The sequence below is a fragment of the Phalaenopsis equestris genome, unplaced genomic scaffold (genome assembly GCF_001263595.1).
Source record: "Phalaenopsis equestris unplaced genomic scaffold, ASM126359v1 Scaffold000840, whole genome shotgun sequence".
NCBI classification, from domain to species: Eukaryota; Viridiplantae; Streptophyta; class Magnoliopsida; order Asparagales; family Orchidaceae; genus Phalaenopsis; species Phalaenopsis equestris.
In genome coordinates this window covers 1,291,647-1,316,116 of record NW_018165280.1, presented here as the reverse complement: position 1 = coordinate 1,316,116, position 24,470 = coordinate 1,291,647, and the positions used below count along the sequence as shown (strand labels likewise).

Below are 24,470 nucleotides of genomic sequence, written 5' to 3'. Positions count from 1 at the left end.
TATATATATATATATATATATATTTGTTCATAATTTTATGACATCAAAATGTTATAAATGTAAATATCAAATTTGAGGTTTGATTTATAAGAATACATAAGAGCTGTGCGGAATGTATGTAAAATTTTTATAAATGTTTCAAAAATACAAATAAAATTATCATAATTTTAAAATAACTAGATAGAATATTCATTACTTAAATGAGGAAAATTTGCACACATAACACTTTATTCCTTGTATTTACATATCTATCATCTAAACTTTAATTTTTACATATATGCCATCTTAAATGTGTATTTCAACTATTTTTAAAATTAAAATAATGATATATTTAGTGTAATACCAAAGATTTATATGTGTCAGAAGTAAAGTTTAGAGGTTAAAACTAAATAAGACATAGGTGGCATGTATGTAAATTCCATTTTTATTATTTTAAAAATAGCATTTAAAATAATAAATAAAATTTACCAGTGGGTTAATTTTATAGACAATAAATTTAAAAAATACCGGCCGATGTTGCGGGGAAACCCTAAAATGAAAGGATAAGGGCGACCTTGTGAGGAGGAGAACAAGAGGGCAAGCTATTGCGCTGGATCTCTACCTCAACCTCCGAAAGGTATGCCCTTTGATGACTGCTTCGGAACTGTTTCTTTTGGATTTAGCTTAATTTGCATCGCCATTCTGCGAATTCGAAGCAGTCATCCTATGCTAGCTTAATCAGTTTTTCTCCGACTAAAGAATTACTTTATTGGGCGAGCGGTTGATTCCACTACTTAACATTTCTCTGTAGCAAACCCGTTGCTGTAATTTACTCTGTTGTTTTGTTGCCATTTCAACCGCTTTTAAGTTTCCTAATTTAATAAAAATGAAGACTCACTGAAGAATTTAGTCTCCTGATCACTTAGTGATCGACAAAATAATAATATTGGAGACTTATTTTGTAAAATGTGCAGATTTTATTTACTTTGCTTGCTGAATCAGTTGAGTGTTGAATGCTGATAATTGTTTAATTTATGGGTATAAAGAGCATTTATTATCTGTTATCAATTCTTACTGAGACCCCATAGAAAGAGAAAGCTCCTTGAAACATGGATAGAAGTTGTATAAAAATATGTATGAAAATCTATTTAATATATCAAACAACACAGCAAAACAGGAGTTGAGGGTGAGGATTCATAAAGTCAACCCAAATGGTTGGGATAAGGATAATATTGTTGATTATGGTTCAAATCGAGAGACCCGATCTCATTTACTTTTTTTTTTATAATTCTACAAAGGATATAAACTCATTTGATGGTGTGCTTTTTAGTTTTTACACACACACACACACACACACACACACACAAAAGGGCAGTTATAGTGAAATTTTTTATGTGATATTAAAGATTTGAGTAGTATGTATGTAAATATTAATGTTTAGGTGTTAGATATATAAATATATAAAAAATATGTGCTTTGTATGTAAATGCCGTTTAAAATATGGAGTAATGAATTCCGTTTACCGAGCTTTTCTGAGATTGGGAAATGTTATTGTTAGTTTTTTCTTGCCACTAAAACACTTGGCCCATTTGTGCATGAATTGTGCATTACTAATATGTATTTACAATGCAGCATTTAGACTATGATCGTGTTTATAGGCCGGCTTATATACTTAATACCAGAAGGTTTAGAAGCTACTGCATACACTTTAATGCATAAAATTTTAATGTGTTTGCAGTATATCAGACATTATGGTTGCTTCCTTCTCATTAATGGAGAATTCTTACTGGTGCTCTTCAGCACAATTCGAAAAGAAGAAGGCGAAACACCCCAGTAATCTCCAGCCTTATGATATGCCCCCCTTATATTTTAGAAAAGAAAATTGGGTCGGGATATGCAGAGTCATATTTGATCAAAGGAATATTTATATATATACATCTCAATTACATATCTAACACCAAAAAATTTAATCTTTACATGTATGCTAACTTGTCTATGCATGAAAGTGCATATTTCACTTTTTAAGAGTTATAATAGTGGTATTTTTTATGTGATACAAAACATTTGGTTGGTAGAAATGTAGAAATGTAGTTTTTAGGTGTTAGATACGTACAAACATAGGAATCGGGTGGTATGTACATAAATACCTCTTGATCAAAATGTGTTTTATAACCATTAAATTTTTCGTGAGAAAATTGCAATAAGAATTTTGATTGAGTGGTCATTGACCGCAAAATCCATTGTAATAATCAAATTTGAATGAGGGTATCCTGACTTAAAATTTCTCCATATTTTAATTTCTTTATCACCATTATTTAACTATCCTAAATCATCTCATTTAAAATGCAAGCAGAGGAATCACAGACGAGGAGTCCTTCCATCTCAGCATTTCAGGAAGGTTTACTTTGTAGACGTTTAACAGTTCTAGGCAGCGGCTTTTCATTGGTTTCTATTTCTTCTTTGCCACTAAAAGCTGAAGAGAAAAGTGGAAAGGAAGAAGAGGGTGATAATGGGGTTATAGGTGCAATTACATCTTTGTTTGATCCTAACGAGAAAACAAAGAGTGGAAAAGTGCTACCGAAGGCTTACGTGAAGGCTGCGAGAGAAGTAGTGAAAACTCTGAAACAGTCGCTTGAGGAAGATGATAAGAATGTTGCTAAATTTAGGAGAGCTGCTGATGCTGCAAAGGAAGCTATCCGAGAATATTTGACTGGTTGGCAAGGGAAGAAAGTGGTTGTTACTGAGGTATTTCTACATCACATGTCTTATGAATTTATACAGAACGAATATGTATATATATATATCTATATGTTGTTCTATTTTGGAAAAAAAGAATTCAGAGAAAAGAATTTTCTCAGAATATGCAGAGATAATTTTTAAAACAATTTTTTTTTTCCATTTTTTAGGGCCTCAATATCATTGCTTCATTTATTTTGATAGAAAGGAGAAATTTGTAAACAAATATATTTTTATATGTCTATGTATAAGAAAAAATTATAATTACGAAAGTTAATTGAAAAAATATATTAAATAATGAAGAAATATAATAGTAATAAATAATATATGTTCCTTTTATAAATAATTAGTATATATGATTATTTAAATTTGATAGCATGTTTTTATCTTTTTAAAACTTATTTATTCTTCATAGTTTGAGTCTCGCACCATTCATGAAAAATGTGATTGAAACACAGCAAATGAGCTGTAATAAGCCCCCAATCTTAGTTTTACAGTGATGTTGAGTAACATGACATTGTGGAATGTGAGGGTGGAGAGAGAGAGACAGAGTGGGTGATATAATATTTACTACCATAATAAACTCATTGATTTATGGAGTTCTTTTTTAGAGTTTAAAACTTTGTTTGAGTAAATCTAAAGCTGAATGCATAGAATGTAATTTTAGTAGTAGTAGATCTAGTGGCAGAGTTGTAACAATGGGTGATCAAATATTTTAGATATTTCAACTCTATTGTTCAAAGTGATGGTGGTATAGATGGGGATGTTTTTAGTAGAATTTGGATGGTTGAATTGTTGGAATGCATTGGGTCTAATTTGTGATAAATAAGTAATGCTTAGACTTAAAGGAAAATTTTATTAGATGGTGGTGAGACTTGCAATGCTTTGTGGCGCAGATTGTTGGCCTATAAAAGTGAAGCATAAAACTAAGTTAAATATTACTGTGGTGAGAATGGTTGGGTGGATGTGTGGCTTTACATGTAGAGACAGAATGCTAAACTAATATATCCATGAAAGGGTTAGCATAGCTCCAATGGCAGAAAAGATTAGAGAGAGTCGTCTTAGATTGTTTGGTTACATTAAACGTCGACCATCTGATGATCTTGTTAGGAAAGTAGATGTTTTAGTTTTGACTTATGTTAAGAAAGGCAGAGGTAGACATGAAAAGACCTGGACATGTTGTATAAAAAATGATCTTAATTTATTAGAATTAAATGAAAATATGACACTCAATAGGACGCAATGGAGAAAAATTATTCATGTAGCAGACCACTTAGTGGGATAAAAGCTTTTTGTTGTTGTTATTGTAATGATAAACTCTTTGTTTTGATTGGGAATTAAAGCTTAATCCGACAACATGATATTAAAAAATTTATGTATATTATGTACCTTATTGGATGTAGAGAACTTCACATACATATTAGAGAGTACCTTCATGATGCTTGTTATTATTATCTCATTGAGGGTCTTGATGGCAATTGGCAATGTTCATGCTAAATGATAGCCGAATGAACCCTAGTGCTTGTATGTCCATTAACGCTTACTCCTCTTGGTCGACTGATTGCATCCTTACTCATTTTAATAATTGATGGATTTTTCTTTGATACAACTATTCTTTTTTCTGCATCTTTCACAACTTGCTGTAAAGATTTCAAGTACAATACACAAATTTAAGTGATTTAGTGAGAGATTAGGTATTTTATTAAGCTTCAAAGGAGATACATAGAGAGAAGTTCTACTTATACGAATAAAGAGAAAGTTATCCTTTGTCTATGTCAATGGCTGAGATGGAAGAGGAGTACTTATTGTAAAAAACAAGGGCTAAACATTGAGAACAAATGTTGATGTTGCTTCTTCTTTTCTTTCCATGATTTTGATATGCTTGCTTCTTATATGGGTCTATACAATACATAGTTTAACTTCAACATTAATAATCAACACCATTGATAATTTTTAGTCCGTTGACATTATTCTAGGGCTACTAGAAGATGTTTAGGAAAGTTTTTAGCGAGAAAGTAGTTGTGGAATAGCGATGAAGTGAAATTAGGGGATATCAACGACGTTTGGAAGGGCGCATGACATGAAACCTGCTGTTGGACAAGTTGGTGGAGTTTAGTGGTTGCCAGACTGAAAACAACAGTTGAACGACAAAATGATAAGGTGTGAATAGTGAGAGGGTCCACCACCTGTTTCTAAGCATTATATAGATACAAAACTTGCAAAAGGAAGATGATACAACATTCCTTAGAGTAGAAGTCAGATAATATAATCTCGAAATATACCAAAACAAAACTAAAGTCCCCAAAAATATAAAAAACACACAAATTTGTTTCCAATAAAAAATAACCTAATCTGAAAAAAAAAAATGGTATAAAACAAAAATGAAAGAAATACACTGAAATAAAACAAAATAGGGCGACTCTAGCAACACTCATGCAACCCACGATCGCTTAGTTGCTTTTGTAATACACAAAATCCATATATATCAAGAGAATTTTGTTTCTACGATCTTACGGGCACGAGCTGCTCTCGCTTCATTCTCTCTGGGTTGGAGAGACTTCTTATTCTTATCTCGAAACATCTGGATCTCACAGCCTAATGCATTTTCCCTATAAAATGCCAAAAGAGATTTCCAAATTAACGGTTCGCCACTCTTATCTGGCCATTTGCCTGTGAGTGCGCTGTTAAACTAATCTGGAATTCCATAGGTTCTTCTAGAAATATCCCAAAAATATTTCATTCATGTTTGAAGTGTTGACACGCTGGACTACTATCAATAGTGGCAACTTAGAGAGTAAAGAGAAGGTTAAAGAATCCTAAAACCTCTAGTGAGGGTTGCACTGCCTCAGATACCGACTTTCACGTGAAATTATCTTCTAGCATTATCAAGGCTAGTTTTAATGACACAATTCTCATAGCCTGTAGAAATATGGCATGGGCCACTAAAGTTCCTGAATTTGTTTGAATACCCATCATTATTGACTACTTCAAAGGCAAAAGTACAATATGCTAACCGTTCTTTATAAATGAGTAGGTGCTTTCGTAGTCATCATGAAGTGTAGACTTGCACAAACAACTCAAAAGAATGTGACATGCTTTCATACACGACATCACACCAAACTTAATCTTGTAGCTTCTTGTCAAAGTTTTGAGAAAAAAATAGGCCGAAATCTATATAAGCTCGATGTCTTTTCCCTTTGCTTTCATTCCATTAAATAATAATCTTACAATCTATTTTAGGTACAAAATATTATCCATAATCTATTTTAGGTAACCTAATAATACATATTCCTAATCTAAATATTCAACTAAAAGAGAAATTAATCAGAATAAAGATATTGGAAATAAAGAAGCTTCTAATTATAGAGAACTCTTAATTTAGCTATCTGATTTTCATCGTTCCTGATTGACACCCCCCTCAAATTTATACTGACTGATCAGGAAACATCAATTTGCCAACAAGAAACTGATAACATTGTCGGGACAAAAAATCCTCAAGTTGTCGAAATCGAGAGTGTCGAAGTATGAGATTATCGAAGCCTAAGAATGTCAAAGCACTGAAAGTGCCTAGGCCTGAGAGTGTCAAAGCTCGAGGGGACGAAGCCTGAGAGCGCCGAAGCCCAAGAGTGTCGAAGAAACTGATAACATTGTCATGACCAAAAATCCTCAGTGGCGAAGCCTACAATCCTTGAGTGCGACGAAGAAGCCGAAGTCGAAGCGGACGAAGCCGAAGCAGAAGAAGCAGTTGAAGATGTCGCAGAAGCATCAATGGCTAGCGAAGGATATTCGAAGCAGACGAAGCGAACAAGATTGCAGTTTGCGGATGAGACTTGAATTGCAGACGAGATAACAAATGGACAGGATCGCAGATTGCAGCTGGAATCAAACGCGTGAGACGGAATCAGACGCAGGAGATGGAAGAAGGCGAATCGAAGGCGGACGAAGCAATCTCAATTCTCAACGAGCGAAAATCCTTAGATGGGTGAATCAAGGCAAAGAAATAGTTCATCCCTTCCCGCAAAAAGGCCGGTGGGAAGTGAGCCTTGACGGTCCTCCAATAACTACCGGTGGTTAGGGCAAAATTTTGACTCTGATACCATGTCAAATTTTGGAGAAAAATAGACTGAAATTTGAATAGGCTCGATGTCTTTTCCCTTCGCTTTCATTCCATTAAATAATAATCTTACAATTTATTTTAGGTACAAAATATTCTACATAATCTATTTTAGATAACCTAATAATACATATTCCTAATCTAAATCTTCAACTAAAAGGAAATAAATCAGAATAAAGATATTCGAAATATGGAAGCTTCTAATTATAAAAAACTCTTAATTTAGCTGTCTAATTTTCATCCTTCTTGATTGACACTTCTCTCATAGAAAATTCGAGGAGACATCTTTTTTCAACTATGATCTTATTCCCCTTCTTCAATCAAGATAGAGAATAATGTTGTGAACATTTTTGTGTAGCCATATTCAACTTGTCAATTATTTGAGTTGGTTTTATATTTTCACAAATATGACCATCTATAATGAGGTTGCACGCATTTTCTTTCACGGTGTAACAAGTACGGAAGATAGTGTGTCAAAGCCATTATTGCTCTCATAAGTTCATTCTGAAGAACCCGTTGAATTACTCATATATCGGCCTCATCGACTGGAAGCTAGTACTCCTCATTTGCATTCTCACATTCTTCGGTCTCTTATGCTTCGTCTATGCTTTTCACTGCTCTTTACTCAATGAAAGATATCACCCATATTATAAATTTTTGTGATAGCTTTAATTTAACACTTTATAATAGCCTCTATTTATGTTTTTAGGGAAGCCTACATCTAGTACTTCATGATAGCCATTAATTAGAACTTTTATGTTATTGTGGAGAGAGTTTATTTCCAAAAACTAAAAAAATTGACTCCACACTCACCACTTAGCTCGTCCCAAATTCTCCCATGCTTGTAACATAACCTCTTTTTTCTTGTGATAACTTATACTATTTCTGTCCTGCAATGTGCTTCTTGTCCTGTGGCTTCACTTAAAATCATTCAACAAAAACTCATATGATGAAAAAACTTGTTTTGTGAAATCTGTTTTGAGTGTATTTTTTATTTATTTATTTACGGGAAATTTACATGCATATCATCCAATTCTTATGTATTTACATATCTAACAACTAAAATTTGCTTATCTTTAATATCAAATAAAAAATATCACCATCTTTAGAAGTGAACTACGCCTTGTCATGCTCTAGACATGTGCTATACATGTAAAAAAAAAATTGAAGTTTATTTATTAAGATGTGCAAATACATAGGAATTGAGTGGATATGTATGTAAATTTTCCTTTGTGTATTTTTATATTTCAGGAATCATATGCTGCACTGGAAAAGGCCATAAGATCACTGGCGAACTTCTACTCGAAGGCTGGCCCTTTTGCTCCTCTTCCTGATGAGGTGAAGTCGAACATTTTGCAGTATTTGAATACCGCTGATGCTAACATATGAGGAATTGAACATGAGGATGTATATTTGATGGCTATTTATAAGAAGGGGGCATTTACATACATACCACTCAATTCCTATGTATTTGCATATTTAACAACTAAATTTTATTTTTTATATTTAAATTTTATTTTTTATATTTACTATGTATTTGCATATTTAACAACTAAATTTTATTTTTTATATTTATACCATCCAAAAATTTCATCTTATAAAAAATATCTATTTTAAGTTTTAAAAAGTGAAATACACATTAACATGTTAGTTCATGTATATGTATGTATAATTTTTTTGTTTATTTATAGTAGTTTAGGTGCTAGATAGGTAAATGCTTGAGTGATATCTATGTAAAGCTTAATTAAAAATTTTATATATTTGTAAAAAAAAAAGAATGAAAGATTGTTCATGAACTAAAAAAATAAAAAATCATTGTTAAACTCGGATTTTTCATTTGAGGCATGCTAAGGATTGGAGTGATAAGAGCCTAGAAATAGAGCAGTACGAGGATATTGTTGCTGCCTTCTCGAGGGTAACCACCACTCGTCGAGAATAGTTAATGTCTTTTGTATGCCCCTCTCATTAGCTACTGCAACTCCTTACTACGGTCATCATGACAAAATAACACAATGACATTCATCAACTATGACTTATGTCACCAACTATGACATATGTGGTTAATTGCTATTACGACTTCCAACTTCAATCTTTGTGGCCAACCTAAACTAAACTTATGTTGCTAATTGTGACATATGTTGCTAAATTCTACTATAGCATCCAACTGCGACCTCTATGACTAACTAATTATCTTATAATTATTAACTACAACATATGCGACCAACAAATACCTGTGGGGCTAAGTGTTATTGCAGCTACAAATTATGACCTATGTTACCAACTAAAACCTATGTGGCTAACTTTTACAACTTTCAACCACAGTCTCTATGTTCAATTGACGCTACTGCTGTCTCCAACAACGATTTCCTTGACCAACTAACGCTATTGCAGTCTCCAGCTACAGCTTCCGTGACCAACTAACATTATTGTCATGGCTAACAATATCCTATGTCACCAACGACCATGTCATTAATTAAAATATAAGTCATCAAGTATTATTACAACTTCAATTACAACTTATGTGGCCGACTGACACTAATATAAATAAACTGTAATTTATGTAACCAACTACTGTGACATTTTCCAATTGCAATCACTGTAGCCAACTACAACTATTACAGTCACGGTCTATGATCAATGTGACCAATTAATGTTCTTAGAATTGAATTTTCCATTTGCAATCTATGTAGCCAACTACAACTATTGTGGCCACAGTCTACGATCTTTGTGACATATTATTATTATTACAATTGAAAGCTACATATATTATAGCCTAATTATGACCATGATTGTTAACTAATATTGTGTTTGATTATCTACTATGTAATTTCATATTTCTCTAACGCAAGATAAAAATAAAGTTATTTACTTACAATCATATAGTTGATTATTTTGATTGAGCAAAGGCCCGTGATAGTTTTCTTTTATAGTAATTTTCCATGTAAAAACTCTTTTTTTCTTCTCCTTTTAACGCCAATAATGCGTTAAATTGTGACTCTACTGTTGAATCTTTCGTCGCATAAAGATATTTAATGCATTTAATCATTTTTTGTTCAATGTATAACTCAAACATTTCAAAAGTAAAGATTAAAAAATTGAAACATAGCTATTAGACATGTAAATACATAAAAATCTTTATTTTAACTTGTACAACTTTATTTACACCTAGACTTCATAAGATTATCATAACTTTTTAGTTAAAAGAAAACATTATATGATATTTATCTTTAGTCAAAACAGCCATCGAATATCATTAATTATTCAAATGTCCACTCTCACAAAAGCTAAGCCGTAAATATGCTTCCCTCCCAACTACCGCAAAACATATAAAACTAGTGCAAAATGTAGCTCAAAACATTTCCTACTTCGTCTTCAGATAAAATAATCATTGAATTAAGCACCATTTGTCTTCTCGTTGAGTCGAGCCGCCGCCGTGATCGAATCTGCTACACCGCCCGCCACCGTACTCAAATCATCTCTGTTCCTCATCTCCGCTCCCACCACCTTTTCTGCATCCTCCCTCGTCACCTCTTTATCCGTCCCCAGCTTCTCCGTTGCGTTCTGTAGCCACCACAACACAGAAAAATTTAAAGAAGAACTAGACGTGATGCAGTGAAAACGCTTCAAAGACTTACATGAAGCACATCTCCAACAGTAATTTTATCCTCCTCCCTCGCAATCTTAGAATTTATCTCCGCCGCCGATTGTGCTGCCGCCGCCACCCCATGTGGTGCTGTCATTTTGATCGCCCTCACCTCAGCCGCCTGTATTGCCGCTGCATCACTCTGCTCCACCGGCTTATCACCCTGCGAAAGCGCCGCTGCCTCCAGCGCCTCGCCTATAGTTATCTTTTCATTGTCCTCTGTCCCGACCACGGTCTCTGTTCGGTTTCAGTTAGATATAATTCTCGCCAAAATGTCATTTTGGAGTGATCGGAATTACCTATAGTTATCTTTTCCTCATCTGTCTGATCTGACTTCGGCACGGCGAACCTGACGATGGTCTGGCCGGCGACTCTCTCGCTGACTATACAGCTGCCGCCGGGAATCTCTGTTTCGGTGACGGTGACTCCTTGGACGGCAGGGTCGGCGGTGAAATCGCCATGGGCGACATGGCCGGAGAGCTCATTGATAGTGGCGGCGGACTGCATGACGGAGGCGGCGCCGCCTTTGTGGGTCTTGCCGGTGAGCAGGGTCTCGGCGGTCTGCATCAAGGCCAGCAAGCCGGCGCAGCGGGGGCGGATGGGTTCTCCGGCGAGGTCACCTTGGACGGGGAACAGGTCGCCGTATTTGATGGGCTCTTCGCGATAATCGGAGGGGCTGCGGGGCTGCTGATTCTGGTTCATGGTGGGAGTAAACAGAGCTCCGGCGATCTGGATTCTGTTCAGGGGATGGTGTTGGTTGGATGGGAAATGCGGTGTGGTTTATTTAAGGCGGAGAAGGTGAGGTGGAGGTTTAACACGTGGGATTGTGATGACACGTGGTGATTTTTGGTTTGTTTTGAGCGACAGATGGCGGTGTAGAAGTTTGATTGAGGTATTGCGTGTCATTTTTAATGGATTTTTTTTTTAGGACCAGATAATTTTTTTTTTTGTTTTACAGCTCATACGCTGAGGTATCATATATTCACAACTACAACTTTTTTTTTTTTTTTTTTTTTTTTAACAAATTTTTTGATGAGGATGTTTTTGAAAATGAGATAAAGAGAGCACTATATCACCTCCCAAAAAAACTCTTTTGGGTGATGACAGTCTAGGACTTAAATATTACTTTTCGACCCTACATCTATCCAATATAATACTTTTTGTCCGTAACATTCTCCTCCACCCAATCACGTGATGCCCTCATCACGGATCAGCTCTACTGATGGTCTCACTGGTCATGGAGAGTCCACACACATGACAGACAATAATCTACTCTGATACCACTTGTCACATCTCAAAAGAGCTCTTCAGGGTGGTGGGTAGCCCAAGACTTAAATACTGCTTTTCGGTCATACATCATACATCTAGCCTCTAGCCGATGTGAAAATTTTTGTCCGTGACATGTAGCTCAATTATGTGTATGTAGGATAGAATGGTTCACATCATAGTATTTATTTTGTTGTTTAGGCGTCTGAATAATGAACCTAATGTGTTTTCATAAAAATAAGTGATTTTTAATTAAAAAAAATGAGAAATTAGATGGTACGTATGTAAATCTTAGAAAATGGTGCATTTAAATTTCATGGCGCTCAATTCCTATGCATGTTTTACCTTCCTATGCATGTTTTACCTCTCTAGCACATGAATATCACTTTTTTATATTTATATGAGCTAGAATTTTCAAATCACATAAAAATATCCTTTTTTTTTTCTTTTAAAAAGTGAAGTGCACAATTTTCATATACAAGGAAGATTACAAATATAGAAAATTAAAATTTAGATTTTGGGTATTGATATGCCACCAATAAATATCCATAATTTGATATGCATCTTAAGTCACGATAAAAGTCTCGAGGCAATTTTTCATCAAGAAATATTCATAATTTGATTAAAACTCATTTAAAGTTTTGATTTCAGCAAACTTATGATCAAGTCCAAGTTAAATCAAGCTAAAATCAAGCCATTAAATTACTTTGAAAGATTTTCAAACATAATTGGAATGTCAAAGAGATGTCGAATATGACATGCTTATAGATAAATCGAGTGTATCGACAAGACAAATCCAATGAGTCATAGACCACTCAATTATGACATCATTAAAGCAGTCAAATGTCCATCGATCATGGGGAGAGTTGTTTGAATTTGTTCCTTATTTGCAACCCAAATTCTATAAAACAGTTCCCCCTCATGAAAGGGAATCTACACCTTCTTCGGGCAAGAGAAGTCTGGGGCTTGTAGAAGAGAGGGTTGCAGTCTTGCATCCTACGCAGCAGATCCAGCTAACTCCGCTTGCTGCTACTGCGTCAGCCTGTCGCTACTTTTGGTCGTCACCGCATTCCACCGATTCTGGCTGTCGTTGCATTTGACCAACTTCGGCCGCCACCACCTTGTGCCGCCACAGGTTCCGATCACCATCGTCTCCGGTCGACTTCGCTGCTTTTGGTCGCCACTGCTTCCGGCTACCCCCGCTTCGAGCAACCGCCACTTCGAGCAACCGCCACTTCCCTACCGCAGAGCAACAAGTCATACACACTGAAATTGTAACCCGAGAAACTGTAATCATTCCCGCCTGTGGGTCAATGCGTTGCAGTTCAAGCATCCGGACTGATGTATGAACGGTCGATCATAAATGATTTTTCGATGGTAACATCCTCAAGATATAGAAAACTTGGATTAATGTAACAATTACATCAATAATCAAAGCAATAAATCACCAATAATCCCCACAGGAGCATCTGCAATCTCTAAATCTATGAAACCTAACATTATCCCTCACTATAATCTCCCTCCCAACAATCCCTGATACGAACTTGATTGCCTCATGGCAATCTCCACACACCCTCAGGTTCTTGTTGATCCGTATCGCCATCCCCTGAGGGATGCAGAGCAGACCAAAGGCCAGCGCCAGCTTCTCGCTGTGCTGATAAACCTCCGATTCCTTCTCTTCATCCTCCAGCTCATATAGAGCAAACCGAGTGTCGGGAGTGTAGCCGGCGGCCGCCATTCTCCGGCGGAGATCCGCCAGTAGCAAGATCCGCCAGCAGCAACTGTATCTCAGCATTCCTCTCATGCCTGGTGTCCTTCGCCTGAAACACATGAATCTCGTTCTTCCAGGTTATCCAGCTGCAGCCGGGCTCTTTCTTGATTCCCACATCCTTCATCTCCTTTCTTACCGATATGGATTCCTCCCACCTTCCAGCCGAGGCAAATATGTTAGAGAGCAGGACATGATTGCCGGAATCATGGGGATCAAGTTCAAACAGCTCCTCTGCTGCTATTCGGCCCAGCTTCTCCTTCCCATGAATCCTACAGGCATTAAGAAGCGCCCCCCATACTGACACAGATGGCTTCATCGGCATCTTCCTTATAATCTCATACGCCTTCTCCTCCATCCCCGCCCTTCCAAGCAAGTCCACAACACAGGCGTACAGCTCATTCCTCGGCTTTATTCCATATCTCTCCTCCATCTTCTCAAACAGCTCCATTCCTTCCTTCAATCTCCCTCCTCTCGCACAAGCCGACATCAGACTCACCAGAGTAACATAATTCGGCTCAACTCCACCTCCCCTACGCATTTCATCAAATACTCTGAGAGCCACAGAAGCGTTCCCCTGTGCCGCGTACCCGCTGAGCATCGCATTCCACGTGACCAAGTTCCTCTCGGACATTCCATCGAATACTTGTTCCGCTTCCTCAATGCTCCCGCACTTGCCATACATGTCGACTAATGCGCTTCCGACGAAGATGTTTCCGTCGATGCAGGATCGGACCGCCACGGCGTGAAGCGACAGGCCGAGGTTGAGGCCAGAGAGACCAGAACAGGTGGTGAGAATGCTCGAGAGCATGAAATCAGTGGGAATGAAGCCTTTTGCCCTTGTTGCAAGGTAAAGATGGAAGGCCTCTTCTTCTTCGGCGTTCTGCGCGTGAACGACGATGATGGAGCACCATGAGACGTCGTTCTTGGTGCTCAAGCTATCAAAAACCTGCCTTGCTTCAGCCACGCAAGCGCATTTTCCATAGAAATCAACCAGTGCGTTTCCGACTGAAACATTGGTGTCGAATCCGAATCTTATGATGAAGGAATGGAGCTGAGATCCGAGCCAGAAATACTCCAACGAGGCGCAAGCGTTCAAAAAGGCGCAGAAAGATACCTCATTGGGATTCTCAGCAGCCGATCGAAGGCGAATGAAGGCGCTCACAGCAGCTTCGGGAAAACCATCTAAAACCGCATTAGTCATAACTGCGTTCCAAGCGACTATAGTCTTGCGAGGCATTTCATCGAACAGGTGGCGGGCGTGGGAAAGAAGACCCGTCTTGTGATACATATTGACGGCGGCGGAGATGACAAAGGCATCGGAAATGAGGCCTGATTTAAGCGAAAAAGCATGGAGCTGGAGGGCGGTGGAGGGGCAGCGGAGGGAAGCGGCGGCTTTGAGGAGGGAAGGGAGGGTGAAGTCGTTGGGGCGAAGGGAGGAACGGAGGAGGAGGGGGAAGAGGTTGAGGGCGAGGAGAGGGCGGTTGTTTTGGGCGGCGCCGGAGATGAGAGCGGTGAAGGAGACGACGGAGGGGGAGGGGTCGAGGGAGAGGAGGAGGAAGGCCGGAGAAGGGAGGTCGAGCTTTGCGTACATGTTGATGAGGTGGTTGGAGAGGAAGGAAGGTACGGGAGGAGGGTAGAGGGATTTGATGATCTGGGCGTGGGTGGAACGGCCGAGGAGAAGGGATCGGGAGGAGACGGCGAGCTCGACGGCGCCGGCGAACGCCTGTGGGCCGGTGGCGAGAAGGGAAGCCATGGGGTCATGGCGCGGGAATGACAAGGAGGAGGGAGTGCTTCTCGAGCCAATGAAGTTGGAGATTAGTTAATATGTAATTGTTATTGTTAAAAATGAATAATTCTTAATCGGTTTATTATTTAAGAATTAATCAAGTTGATGCGTGCTAAAAAATTCACGACGGTAGAGTAACAAACAAATTATCGTCTTAACATTGTACTATCGTCTTAACATTGTACGAAAGTTCAACATACACACAAATGGAATAGAAAAAAACGGTGATGACTTCAGAAGTTTTTACATGGAAAACCCGTAAGGGAAAAATCACGGGATCTGACCCAGTTGCAAAAATTCACTATTGATTGATGATTACAGAAATCCTTTCTCCCATTGACGGAAAAGTGTAATTATATTTTTCAGATTACAATATCGACTGACGGAGTCTGGCTGGTAGTGGTCGATGACGGTAGGTGGAGGTGGACGACGGTCGGCGGTGGTTGATGACGGAGGTCGGCGGTGGTCGACGACGATTGGTGGTCATGTTGAGCTGCAGCTTCTCCTCAAGACGTCAGGCTATCTCTAGACTTCCTTCCCTCTCATGAGAGAATGTGGCTCTATTTATAGTGTTCTGGGTGCAATTAATGCAGGAATATGAACCATTTTGATCGGACGGCCCGGAGAGCTTCCCTCGATCATACAACGTTTAATGGACATTTGAGTGTCTTAATGATGTCAGAATTGAGTTTTGGGCTCGTTGGATTCGTCTTTTCGAGCCACTCGATCTGAGTATAAACTTGTCATATTTGACAGTCGTTTGATTTTCCAAATGTATTCATAAATCCTCTAACTGTGGTTTAATGACTTGATCTGGGCTTGATTTGACTCAGATTAAGTTAGTTTTTATATTAGTAGGCTGGTCTCATCAAATCGGTCAGTTTGACTATAAGTTTGCAGAAATCGGGGCTCCGGATGATTTTTTTTATCAAGATTTGAATATTTCTTGTTTAAAATATCATCTCAAAATTCATGTCATGCCTCGAGATTCATGTTGGATGATGAAAATTTGTTGGTGGTGTATCACAATATTGACTATGATCTATGTCAATATAGTCTGATTACTATTTAGATTATTAAGATATAAGCTAAATTAATTAGCTATTAATTATTTAGGGTCCGTTTGGCAGGTTATTTGGTGCGCAATTGGCCTATTTGGTTAACTGCTTTTTGACCGCTTATATTTTTTTAACACACCTAGGTGCGGTGGCAACTTTTTATTAGCGGTCTGATTTTTTTAAAAAAATAAAAAATTTATAATAATTACCGCACCTAGCTTATTAGCAGATTATTTTTAATTAACTTATTAACAGATTATTTAATAAGCTGTAGCTGCCCCAAACAGACCCTTAGTAAATGTTCATGTGCTTAATTATTCATAATTAATTAAAAATGTTAGTAATTGCATTTTTCTCATTTAAAATAAACTGCATGTGGGTTGTAGGAAGATAGAGTTTAAGAACATGAACTAATTTACTGGAATAGGTATCTTAAGGAATCTGATATGCGCATCACTATAGATAGATTCTGATACTCTGCATATTAATGAGCAAATAACTAATGGTAGAGATGCTCAAGCCAAAAATAGAAGACCGGACGAGTCTGTGATATTATTGCATGAAAATATTGCGAAATAGAGATTTCGTGGTTATCACATAAATATATAATCGCAAACAAGCATTGCATGAGTGAGGAAAAGAGTTAGTTTTAGCTGGTGGACTAGTTTGTACTCTCGCAATTTGGTTGTAATTAGGGGTGTAAACGAGCCGAACACGAGCGAGCCCAGCTCGTTTTTATTTCGAGCTCAAAAAGTGTGTTCGTGTTCGACTTGTTTGCTTGGCGAGCCGAACAAGAGTTATTCACGAACAACGACTCGTTTTGACAACCTTAATCATGATGTTAAGGGTTATAACAAGATTTAAAAATTATTGTTTTATTAAAACATCTTTTGAAACTAATTTACTAATTTTTATTTCATTCTCTTAATTAATACTTTTAATTGATTATAATTCTTTGTAGCATTGCAGTGGATTAAGCTTTTTTAAATTATTACTCATCAATGTATGTATGTATATATATTAAGAGAACCTCACATGGAAGAATGCAAGGAGCATCCTACACATGAGGGAATATCATTAGAGCAAAAGGAGAATTATAAGGAGCTGACAAAAGGGAGACTCAAACAATCTCCCTCTAAAAGAAAAGCAAGAGACAAGAGAAGGATTCGATTCAAAACTTTATATATATATATATATAATGAGTAGTATTTCAAGTCAAAACGAGCTGAACACGAACGAAACAAGTTTCTTAACGAGTCGAACACGAGCCGTTTGACAACCCTAGTTGTAATTCAGGATGCTCTTAGGTGGGCGGCGGTGGTGCAGTGCGGTATGGATCATGGCGTTTGGTAAAATAATTTTAATGTTGTCATTGTCTGGCCCCAAGCCCCAACTGCGGAAAATAGGGATTGTATTAGGTAGTCGAAACTCAGCGTAATTTTTTTCTCCAAAAATCATAACATGAATCTTTTAATGGAGAAAAAAGATTCATTTAGTAGACCATACTTAATGGGATATAGGCTTGTTGTTGTTATTGTTGCCGCTGCTCAAAAACCTATAGTGAAAATAATTGCATTTTACAAATTGGCCCAAGTGCGTTGATTATTAGAAAGCTGCGGTCAAATTTTTTAGAATAGCAATAAATAAAAATTGTAATAGCCAAATAATTTTTTGAACATCTTCTTTTACATCAATTTCAGATCTATCTTTCAAACAACTACAATAACACCAAACAAACCCTCAGTTTAATTGAGCGAAGTTGACTCAAGAATCAGTTTTGTGTTCCGCTTGACAAATGGCTCAACTTAAATTTGATGTTCAAGCTAAATTTGGCTAAACCATGGCTTGTTAACTCACATCCTACTCCTTTACAACAATATATTAAAGTTTAAAAATGTTAAATATAAATTAATAATAATAAATAAATGGTTTAGTTTACCTTCTTATCTCAAGTGATTTTTTCTTATTCATCACAAAATTATTTTACATGAATTAATATTCTTCTTTTTTAAAAATAAATAAGTTGACTCATGAGCTGAATGATTTTGAGGCACAAGAATGAATTTCATTGATAAATCAAAACTCAAATCATCTACACCTCCTAGCTATAATGTTGCGCACATTAGCAAAGGCAAGGGCATACTAATTGTGTTAACAACAATACATTTGCATAAGAAAAGGTAATCAATCATTCATTCAACAACACAGGATGAAAAAATATCAAGCTAGCTGCTTCAGAGATGTTTCTTCAACTGAGGTAGCATAATATAAAAAATGAGGAATTAAACCCATCACATATGCCAATATATATTCAAAGATTGATCGACTAACAGACCCCCCTTCCAATTCATGTGCAAGTTCTAACTGAGATTCGAACCCCCGACCAGAGGTTCTTATGCCAAAGGCCCAAAGCCACCACCAATAAGCCAAGGCTTGCACGTGCGCACACACAATATATACAAAGGAAAATTTACATACATGCCACTTAATTCCTATGTATTTATATATATAATCTCACCTAAATTTCAATTTTTATATATATACTAACTATATATACCACCTTCCCAATGCATGAAAAGTTGCATTTCACTTTTTAAGAGTTAAAAAAAATGTTATTTTTAATGTGATAAGAAAGATTTTGTTGATATAAAAGTTAAAAATAAAAAATAAAAGCAAATTTTGATGAAACAATAAAAGCAAATTTTGATGTTAGATCTGTAGATACATAAGAATTGTGCGGCATGTATGTAAATGTCCCAAAAAAGGGCAGCACCAGCAGCTTAAAATAGCCATTCCATGAAATAACAACGTTCAGACTAAACCACATCATTGTCCCAAACAAATTAATCCAACAAATGGACCCAAAAGATGCAAAATAGTAACCGAATACCAAAACAAAATATATGTGAAATTGAAGTGCATTGAATCCAAATTTAGAACCAAATGAAAGCAACAGAGGTGCAAATCACGCCAACATTCCATGAATCTACAAGTTTTACACCATAAGAAAAGGTAAAAAGGGATAATTAGATGCAAACCACCACAAACATTGGATATTTACAAATTAATCAGCCAGATAATTTTTTTGAATTGCGGAATCGATGCATTTCGTGTGTTGCGATCGAACTATTGAGAATTTGATTATAATGAAAAATATGGGTTGGGTTTTACCATGAATTTTGATACTTGAGTGAGAATTTAAGAAATGGATGTAAGAGGATGGTTGATTTCTAAATAGCAAGTTGCGGGGGGTCTGTATGTAATTGCCCCTAGTAAAAAATGCATAAATTACTCGAGTTGATGCATACATTTACTGAATGTAGATTTTGGTTTAAGAAATAAACACACTTCCCATCATCTACCACTGCCCTTCATAAAGTTAAATTATATATTATCAATTGCAATCGAACCTTAAGCTCTGTCGTGCAATTTTAGTTGAGAGTACTCCTCGATCATTGATCTTGTTAATGAGGGCCTCAGAGAGTCCAAAGCGGTCTGGAAATGGCGATCATGAACAGTATCAGCAGTGATATCTTCCCTAAGAGCAGCCATGCCTGCTTCCCTGCAAAGTCCTTGAAGATCTGCTCCGGTGAAGAGATCAGTCTTATCTGCTATCTGTGTAAGGTCTACGTCTGCTCCGAGATTCATCCGCCGTGTATGGATGCGCAGAATTTCGCAGCGGCCATCTATGTCTGGCGGCGGTACATATAATACCTGACCAAGTGGACCGAATGGAGTTAGGACACATGGTTATATGAATCTAAGAAACATGCATATGAGAAAATGGTACTATACATACGGGTTTGAATTATTTGGTCAAAACCAAAAATATAGAAACTAATCACACAAATTTGGTTGATTTGATTTACTTTCAAAATTATATTTTGATTTTTGATTTTTAAAACCTCAATCTCTAGTTTTCGGTTGTAAAATTTATTGTTGATATTAAGATTTTTAATGTTATAAGTGTTTTTGATATGTTTAAAAGAATTTTTTTGAAATGAAAAAAAAAATAATAGAAATGATATCTCTTGAAGACTAAATTTTTGTTCGAAAGGCTTAAATAGACATCTCGGAAAAATGGTAGAAATATTTTAGAAGCATTCACGGTGGCCTGACTTTGAGGTGAATAACAAAGAACGTAGAGTCATAATGAATTTTGTTATTACTAATCTTTTATTTAAAAAAAAGAGATAAGCATATTATCAGTTATAAGGATAGATCTAATAAATTACAAATTGATTATTTTTTAATGAGAAAAATAAATCATCGAGATCATAAAGTAATTCCAAAGTAAAAAAATTTAACTACCAACATTGATTATTGATTTTAAATTTTAAGATAAACGGTAGGAATATGAAAAGTATAATGAAATATAATCATAGAATTAGGGGAGCACTTAAAAGACAAATAAAATTATTTTTATAAATAAATTTTAATATTTTAACATTTGAGATGTTCATAAAGAAACTAATATTATGTGAAAAAAATTTAACGAGTATTATTAAACAAGTTACACAAAAAATGCTTGGAAATCAAAAAAGAAATTCTTATGAATAAAAATAGTTGATGGGGAAATAAAAATGTGTAAGTAAAAATAAAAAATAAAAAGTTATGTTATAAAAATCAATTTAGATAAAAAAAGCTTGAAATTTGGAAAAAAATATAAAATAAATCGTAAAGAGTCTAAGAGAACAATTTGTGATGCTAAAAATTCTATTTTTAGCGATCTTTAAATTAAATTAAATACTAAAAAGGGTGAAAGATATATATATATATATATATAAACTAGCCAAACAAGGAGTTAAGAAAATAAAGTTCTGAGTGTACTACTAAAAAAAAATTCTTAGAGGAGGATGTTCAACATAGGTGGGTAAGATATTTTGATAAAATCTTCGAGATTGTAAAAATACAATAAATTCTAGTGAATTTGAAATAATAAATAATAACAAATCTTTTTACTTCTAATGTCACATTAGTAAAACAAAAGTTAAAGAAACTTTAAGAAAAGGAAGTGTTAAAAAGTAGAACTTAATGTTATTCCAATAGAAGTGTATAAATGTTTAGAAGATCTGAACATTTCTTGGCTTACAAAATTTTTAATATTATTTTAAAACTAAAAAAAAACATCAGTTGAGAAGAGAGAATATATTGATTTCTATTTTTAAAAATAAAAGGGATGCACATGAGTGTGCAAATTATTGAAGAATTAAATCAATGTGGCGTACATTAAAATTATGTGAGAGAGAGAGGGAGAGAGTAATTGAATATATGTTGCAACGTGATATAAAAAATTCTTAAAATCAATTTGGATTTATGTCGGACAAGTCTATCATGGAAGATATCACTTATTGAGAGCTTTGATGAGAAAGAACAGAGTAAATAAGGAGAATTTACATATGATTTTTGTTGATATAAAAAAAACTTGTGATAAGATTCCAAGAATTTACATAAGATTTTTGTTGATATAAAAAAAAGCTTATGATAAGATTCCAAGAAATTATTTTTGAGAGTTCTTAAAACAAAAGATGTTAATACTACTTATATGCTTTATTTTATCTCCCTCCTATCTTGTCATTTCTTCTTCTTCTTCTTATTATTATTTGCAATTGATTTGGTAGAATGAAATCAAATATCTAAAGCCAATCCTTCTCCATATGCAACACGAAGAACGCGGCCATGCGTTCTTTCCTAACGAGAATAAAATGAATCATTTGAAATGCACATTTATAGCGGGCCTCAGTTCAACGTAAGTCTTGAGACGTACACCTCAATCTTTTTAAAATAATGGTAGTAAGAGTCAACAATATGCAAGGCAAGTAGTAGAAAAGTGAGAAGCAATACACTAGATGGCGAGAAAAGAAGAGCGCAAAACAGAAGTAACATGAGTGATGGAGCATAGGGTAGCAAAAGCTTCAAGACTATAGCAAACAACAACTTGAGATTGTAACATATAATGGAAGAGGCGATCACAGAGAAGCAATAAAGAACAATATAATGGATATTAGAAGCAACAAGTAACTTCCACGTCAATAGAGTTTTCAATTTGACAAATTTAGCATTTTATATCGGCAAATTAATATGGGCAAAGTTGATGTTTTTTCCATGTGTGATTAGTATCTTAGATCTATTATACAAACAAATAGAGATATCAATGAGAAAATAAATTCTAGAAATAAGACAGGATACTTAAAGAGGAAAATTCTTGAAGGTAATTATGTGAAAGAAGATATCATGGATATTTAACTGTAAATTCTATAAAATCACAATTACGCTGGCGACCACGTATGGATTTGAGTTTTAGGGTAGTAAAAAAGTCAAATAGATATGTAACTTGTGTATGAAAACAAGAGAAAACGAAGATGAATGTGTGACAAAAAAAAATATTAATTATGTATATTAAAGGAATGGCTATCGTGATTTATTAAAGATAGGATACTTGAAACTAGAACTAGGTGATTTAGACATGTACAAAACAGACAAGAAGTACACCTATTTGGGGAATAGATAGAATTACTGTCAAATGATTAGAATAGAGAGGGGTGCACCTTAGGTATTATGGATTAAGTTGTTCAAAATAATTTATGAAGAATGCGTTTAAAATCTCAAATAATACTTACACAAATAAATAAAAAATGAGCGTTCAAAAAGCCGATCTCAAAAAGTTTTGATAGGACAATCATGATAATAATGACTTTGAGCTGCAAGCCATACAAATTTGATATATCTATAAAATGGACTATAACAGTCTCTTTAAAGAAACATAAAACCAAATAGTTTAAGAAATAGTTCTGATGAATGATATAACTTTGTATTCAGTCAAATAGACAGAATTAAAATTGGTATGTTTTAATCAAGATAATTATCATATTATATCCTTCAAAACATTGAAAGAATTTTACCTTCTTCGAAAATTCTTTTTCCAAATTTTAAAACAATAAAATAATCACCAAAAACAATAAATGTCAATATGGTTATTCATTATTGATAAAATATCACATAATCAATAAATGCTATTGCTAAAAATATATTTTTACTCGATTGATTTAACCATTTCAACGGTCATAGTTTCTTGGTATCATAGACAAGGATAGATATAACTCTAATAAAGGTTTAGATTCATTAAATTTGGGTTTGAACTCTTACTCAACTATAGGGTGAAGTACATAAATATGCTCTAGCTTGAACTCAAATGCAAATAGTGCAGATTGGAATTTAACAATATAAATGTTGCATCAGATTGCAACTATAAATCTTTATTTTTTTTTTTGGGCATCCAATTCATCATTAAAAGAATATTTATAAGTTACAGTGTCTTCAATACAATCAAATTGGACCATAAATATTGTGTCAATGTCAAGCTTTATAAGATATTTTAATAATTTTTCCTCAAAATAATAAGACAAACGTAAAGTTTCTATCAGAAGAATACTTGCAATATTTCAGACTCTAAAACTCTGTGCAAAGCTTGTGAAGTTAATGCCATAATAAATAAATAGAACTTATAAGGCAACTTGCTGAATGAAGTCACAAAACATTAGAAAACACAATAGGTCAAGAAGTTTTCGATTCTAGCACGTTTCTAAGAATTAGGAAAATAGGTTAACAAGATAAATAAAATCAAGAACAAACCAGCAAACTAGAAAGAGGATTCATCTTAAGCTCAATACTAAGAATCATAAAAATGATATCCCTACCTTTTCATCTTATTAATAATTGGGGTTACAAACATACCACCCAAAACCTTCTATTTTACCTACCAAACACCCCAAACTTTAATAATAAAAAAACACCACCCTAAACTTCTTCCCTCTCCAAAACTACCACTCTGCAATCCAGCCGCTAGCTTCGTCGCCTTCACAACTATTGGCGATCTTAAAGATGAGATTAAAGATCCTAAGCAACAGTGATAGGACAGGTTTAGCAGAAAAGCCACATCTTGACCGAACAAAGAAGCCACATTGTGACCAGAGACAAGAGGCATTATGTGGAACTGATAATGGAGTTGGAGGCTAGAGGGGTGAAGGAGATTACTTATATTTGTCGGCGGGCTGGATTTCTTAGGGTCGGCGGAGAGGTATTTGGTTAATGCGGCAAATAACGAGCCATTCAACACA

At 35.4% G+C, this 24,470-nt stretch overlaps 4 protein-coding genes across 5 annotated transcripts in view; 1 reads left to right on the top strand and 3 right to left on the bottom strand.

Moving 5' to 3' along the window:
* Positions 1 to 499: 499 nt before the first annotated feature.
* Positions 500 to 8,288, top strand: LOC110031755 (photosystem II D1 precursor processing protein PSB27-H2, chloroplastic). The gene is made up of 4 exons (XM_020735126.1): positions 500 to 616; positions 1,718 to 1,812; positions 2,333 to 2,724; positions 8,081 to 8,288. Exons 2-4 carry the CDS (start codon positions 1,731 to 1,733, stop codon positions 8,216 to 8,218), a joined length of 612 nt encoding a protein of 203 aa, XP_020590785.1. The 5' UTR covers positions 500 to 616; positions 1,718 to 1,730; the 3' UTR covers positions 8,219 to 8,288.
* Positions 8,289 to 10,055: 1,767 nt separating this feature from the next.
* On the bottom strand, positions 10,056 to 11,228 carry LOC110031711 (late embryogenesis abundant protein 31-like). The gene is made up of 3 exons (XM_020735060.1): positions 10,772 to 11,228; positions 10,465 to 10,709; positions 10,056 to 10,390 (listed from the first exon to the last, which is right to left on the bottom strand). The coding sequence occupies exons 1-3, from the start codon at positions 11,172 to 11,174 to the stop codon at positions 10,223 to 10,225; spliced, it is 816 nt and encodes a 271-aa protein (XP_020590719.1). The 5' UTR covers positions 11,175 to 11,228; the 3' UTR covers positions 10,056 to 10,222.
* A 1,272-nt stretch (positions 11,229 to 12,500) lies between these two features.
* LOC110031782 (pentatricopeptide repeat-containing protein At4g14850-like) lies at positions 12,501 to 15,313 on the bottom strand. Its single transcript, XM_020735180.1, is given in 2 exon segments — positions 12,501 to 13,518; positions 13,520 to 15,313. Coding segments are annotated over 2 exon segments (2,079 nt in total). The 5' UTR covers positions 15,263 to 15,313; the 3' UTR covers positions 12,501 to 13,182.
* A 4,105-nt stretch (positions 15,314 to 19,418) lies between these two features.
* LOC110031628 (cell division control protein 48 homolog B) overlaps positions 19,419 to 24,470 on the bottom strand; it is a 31,137-nt gene continuing 26,085 nt past the window's right edge. The window contains exon 12 of one of the 2 annotated variants that reach the window (XM_020734936.1): positions 19,419 to 20,067. In XM_020734936.1, coding sequence (XP_020590595.1) covers positions 19,765 to 20,067 — 303 coding nt within the window. In that variant the 3' untranslated portion in view covers positions 19,419 to 19,764. The remainder of the gene's footprint in view (positions 20,068 to 24,470) is intronic. The other variant, XM_020734937.1, reaches the window with a different exon arrangement.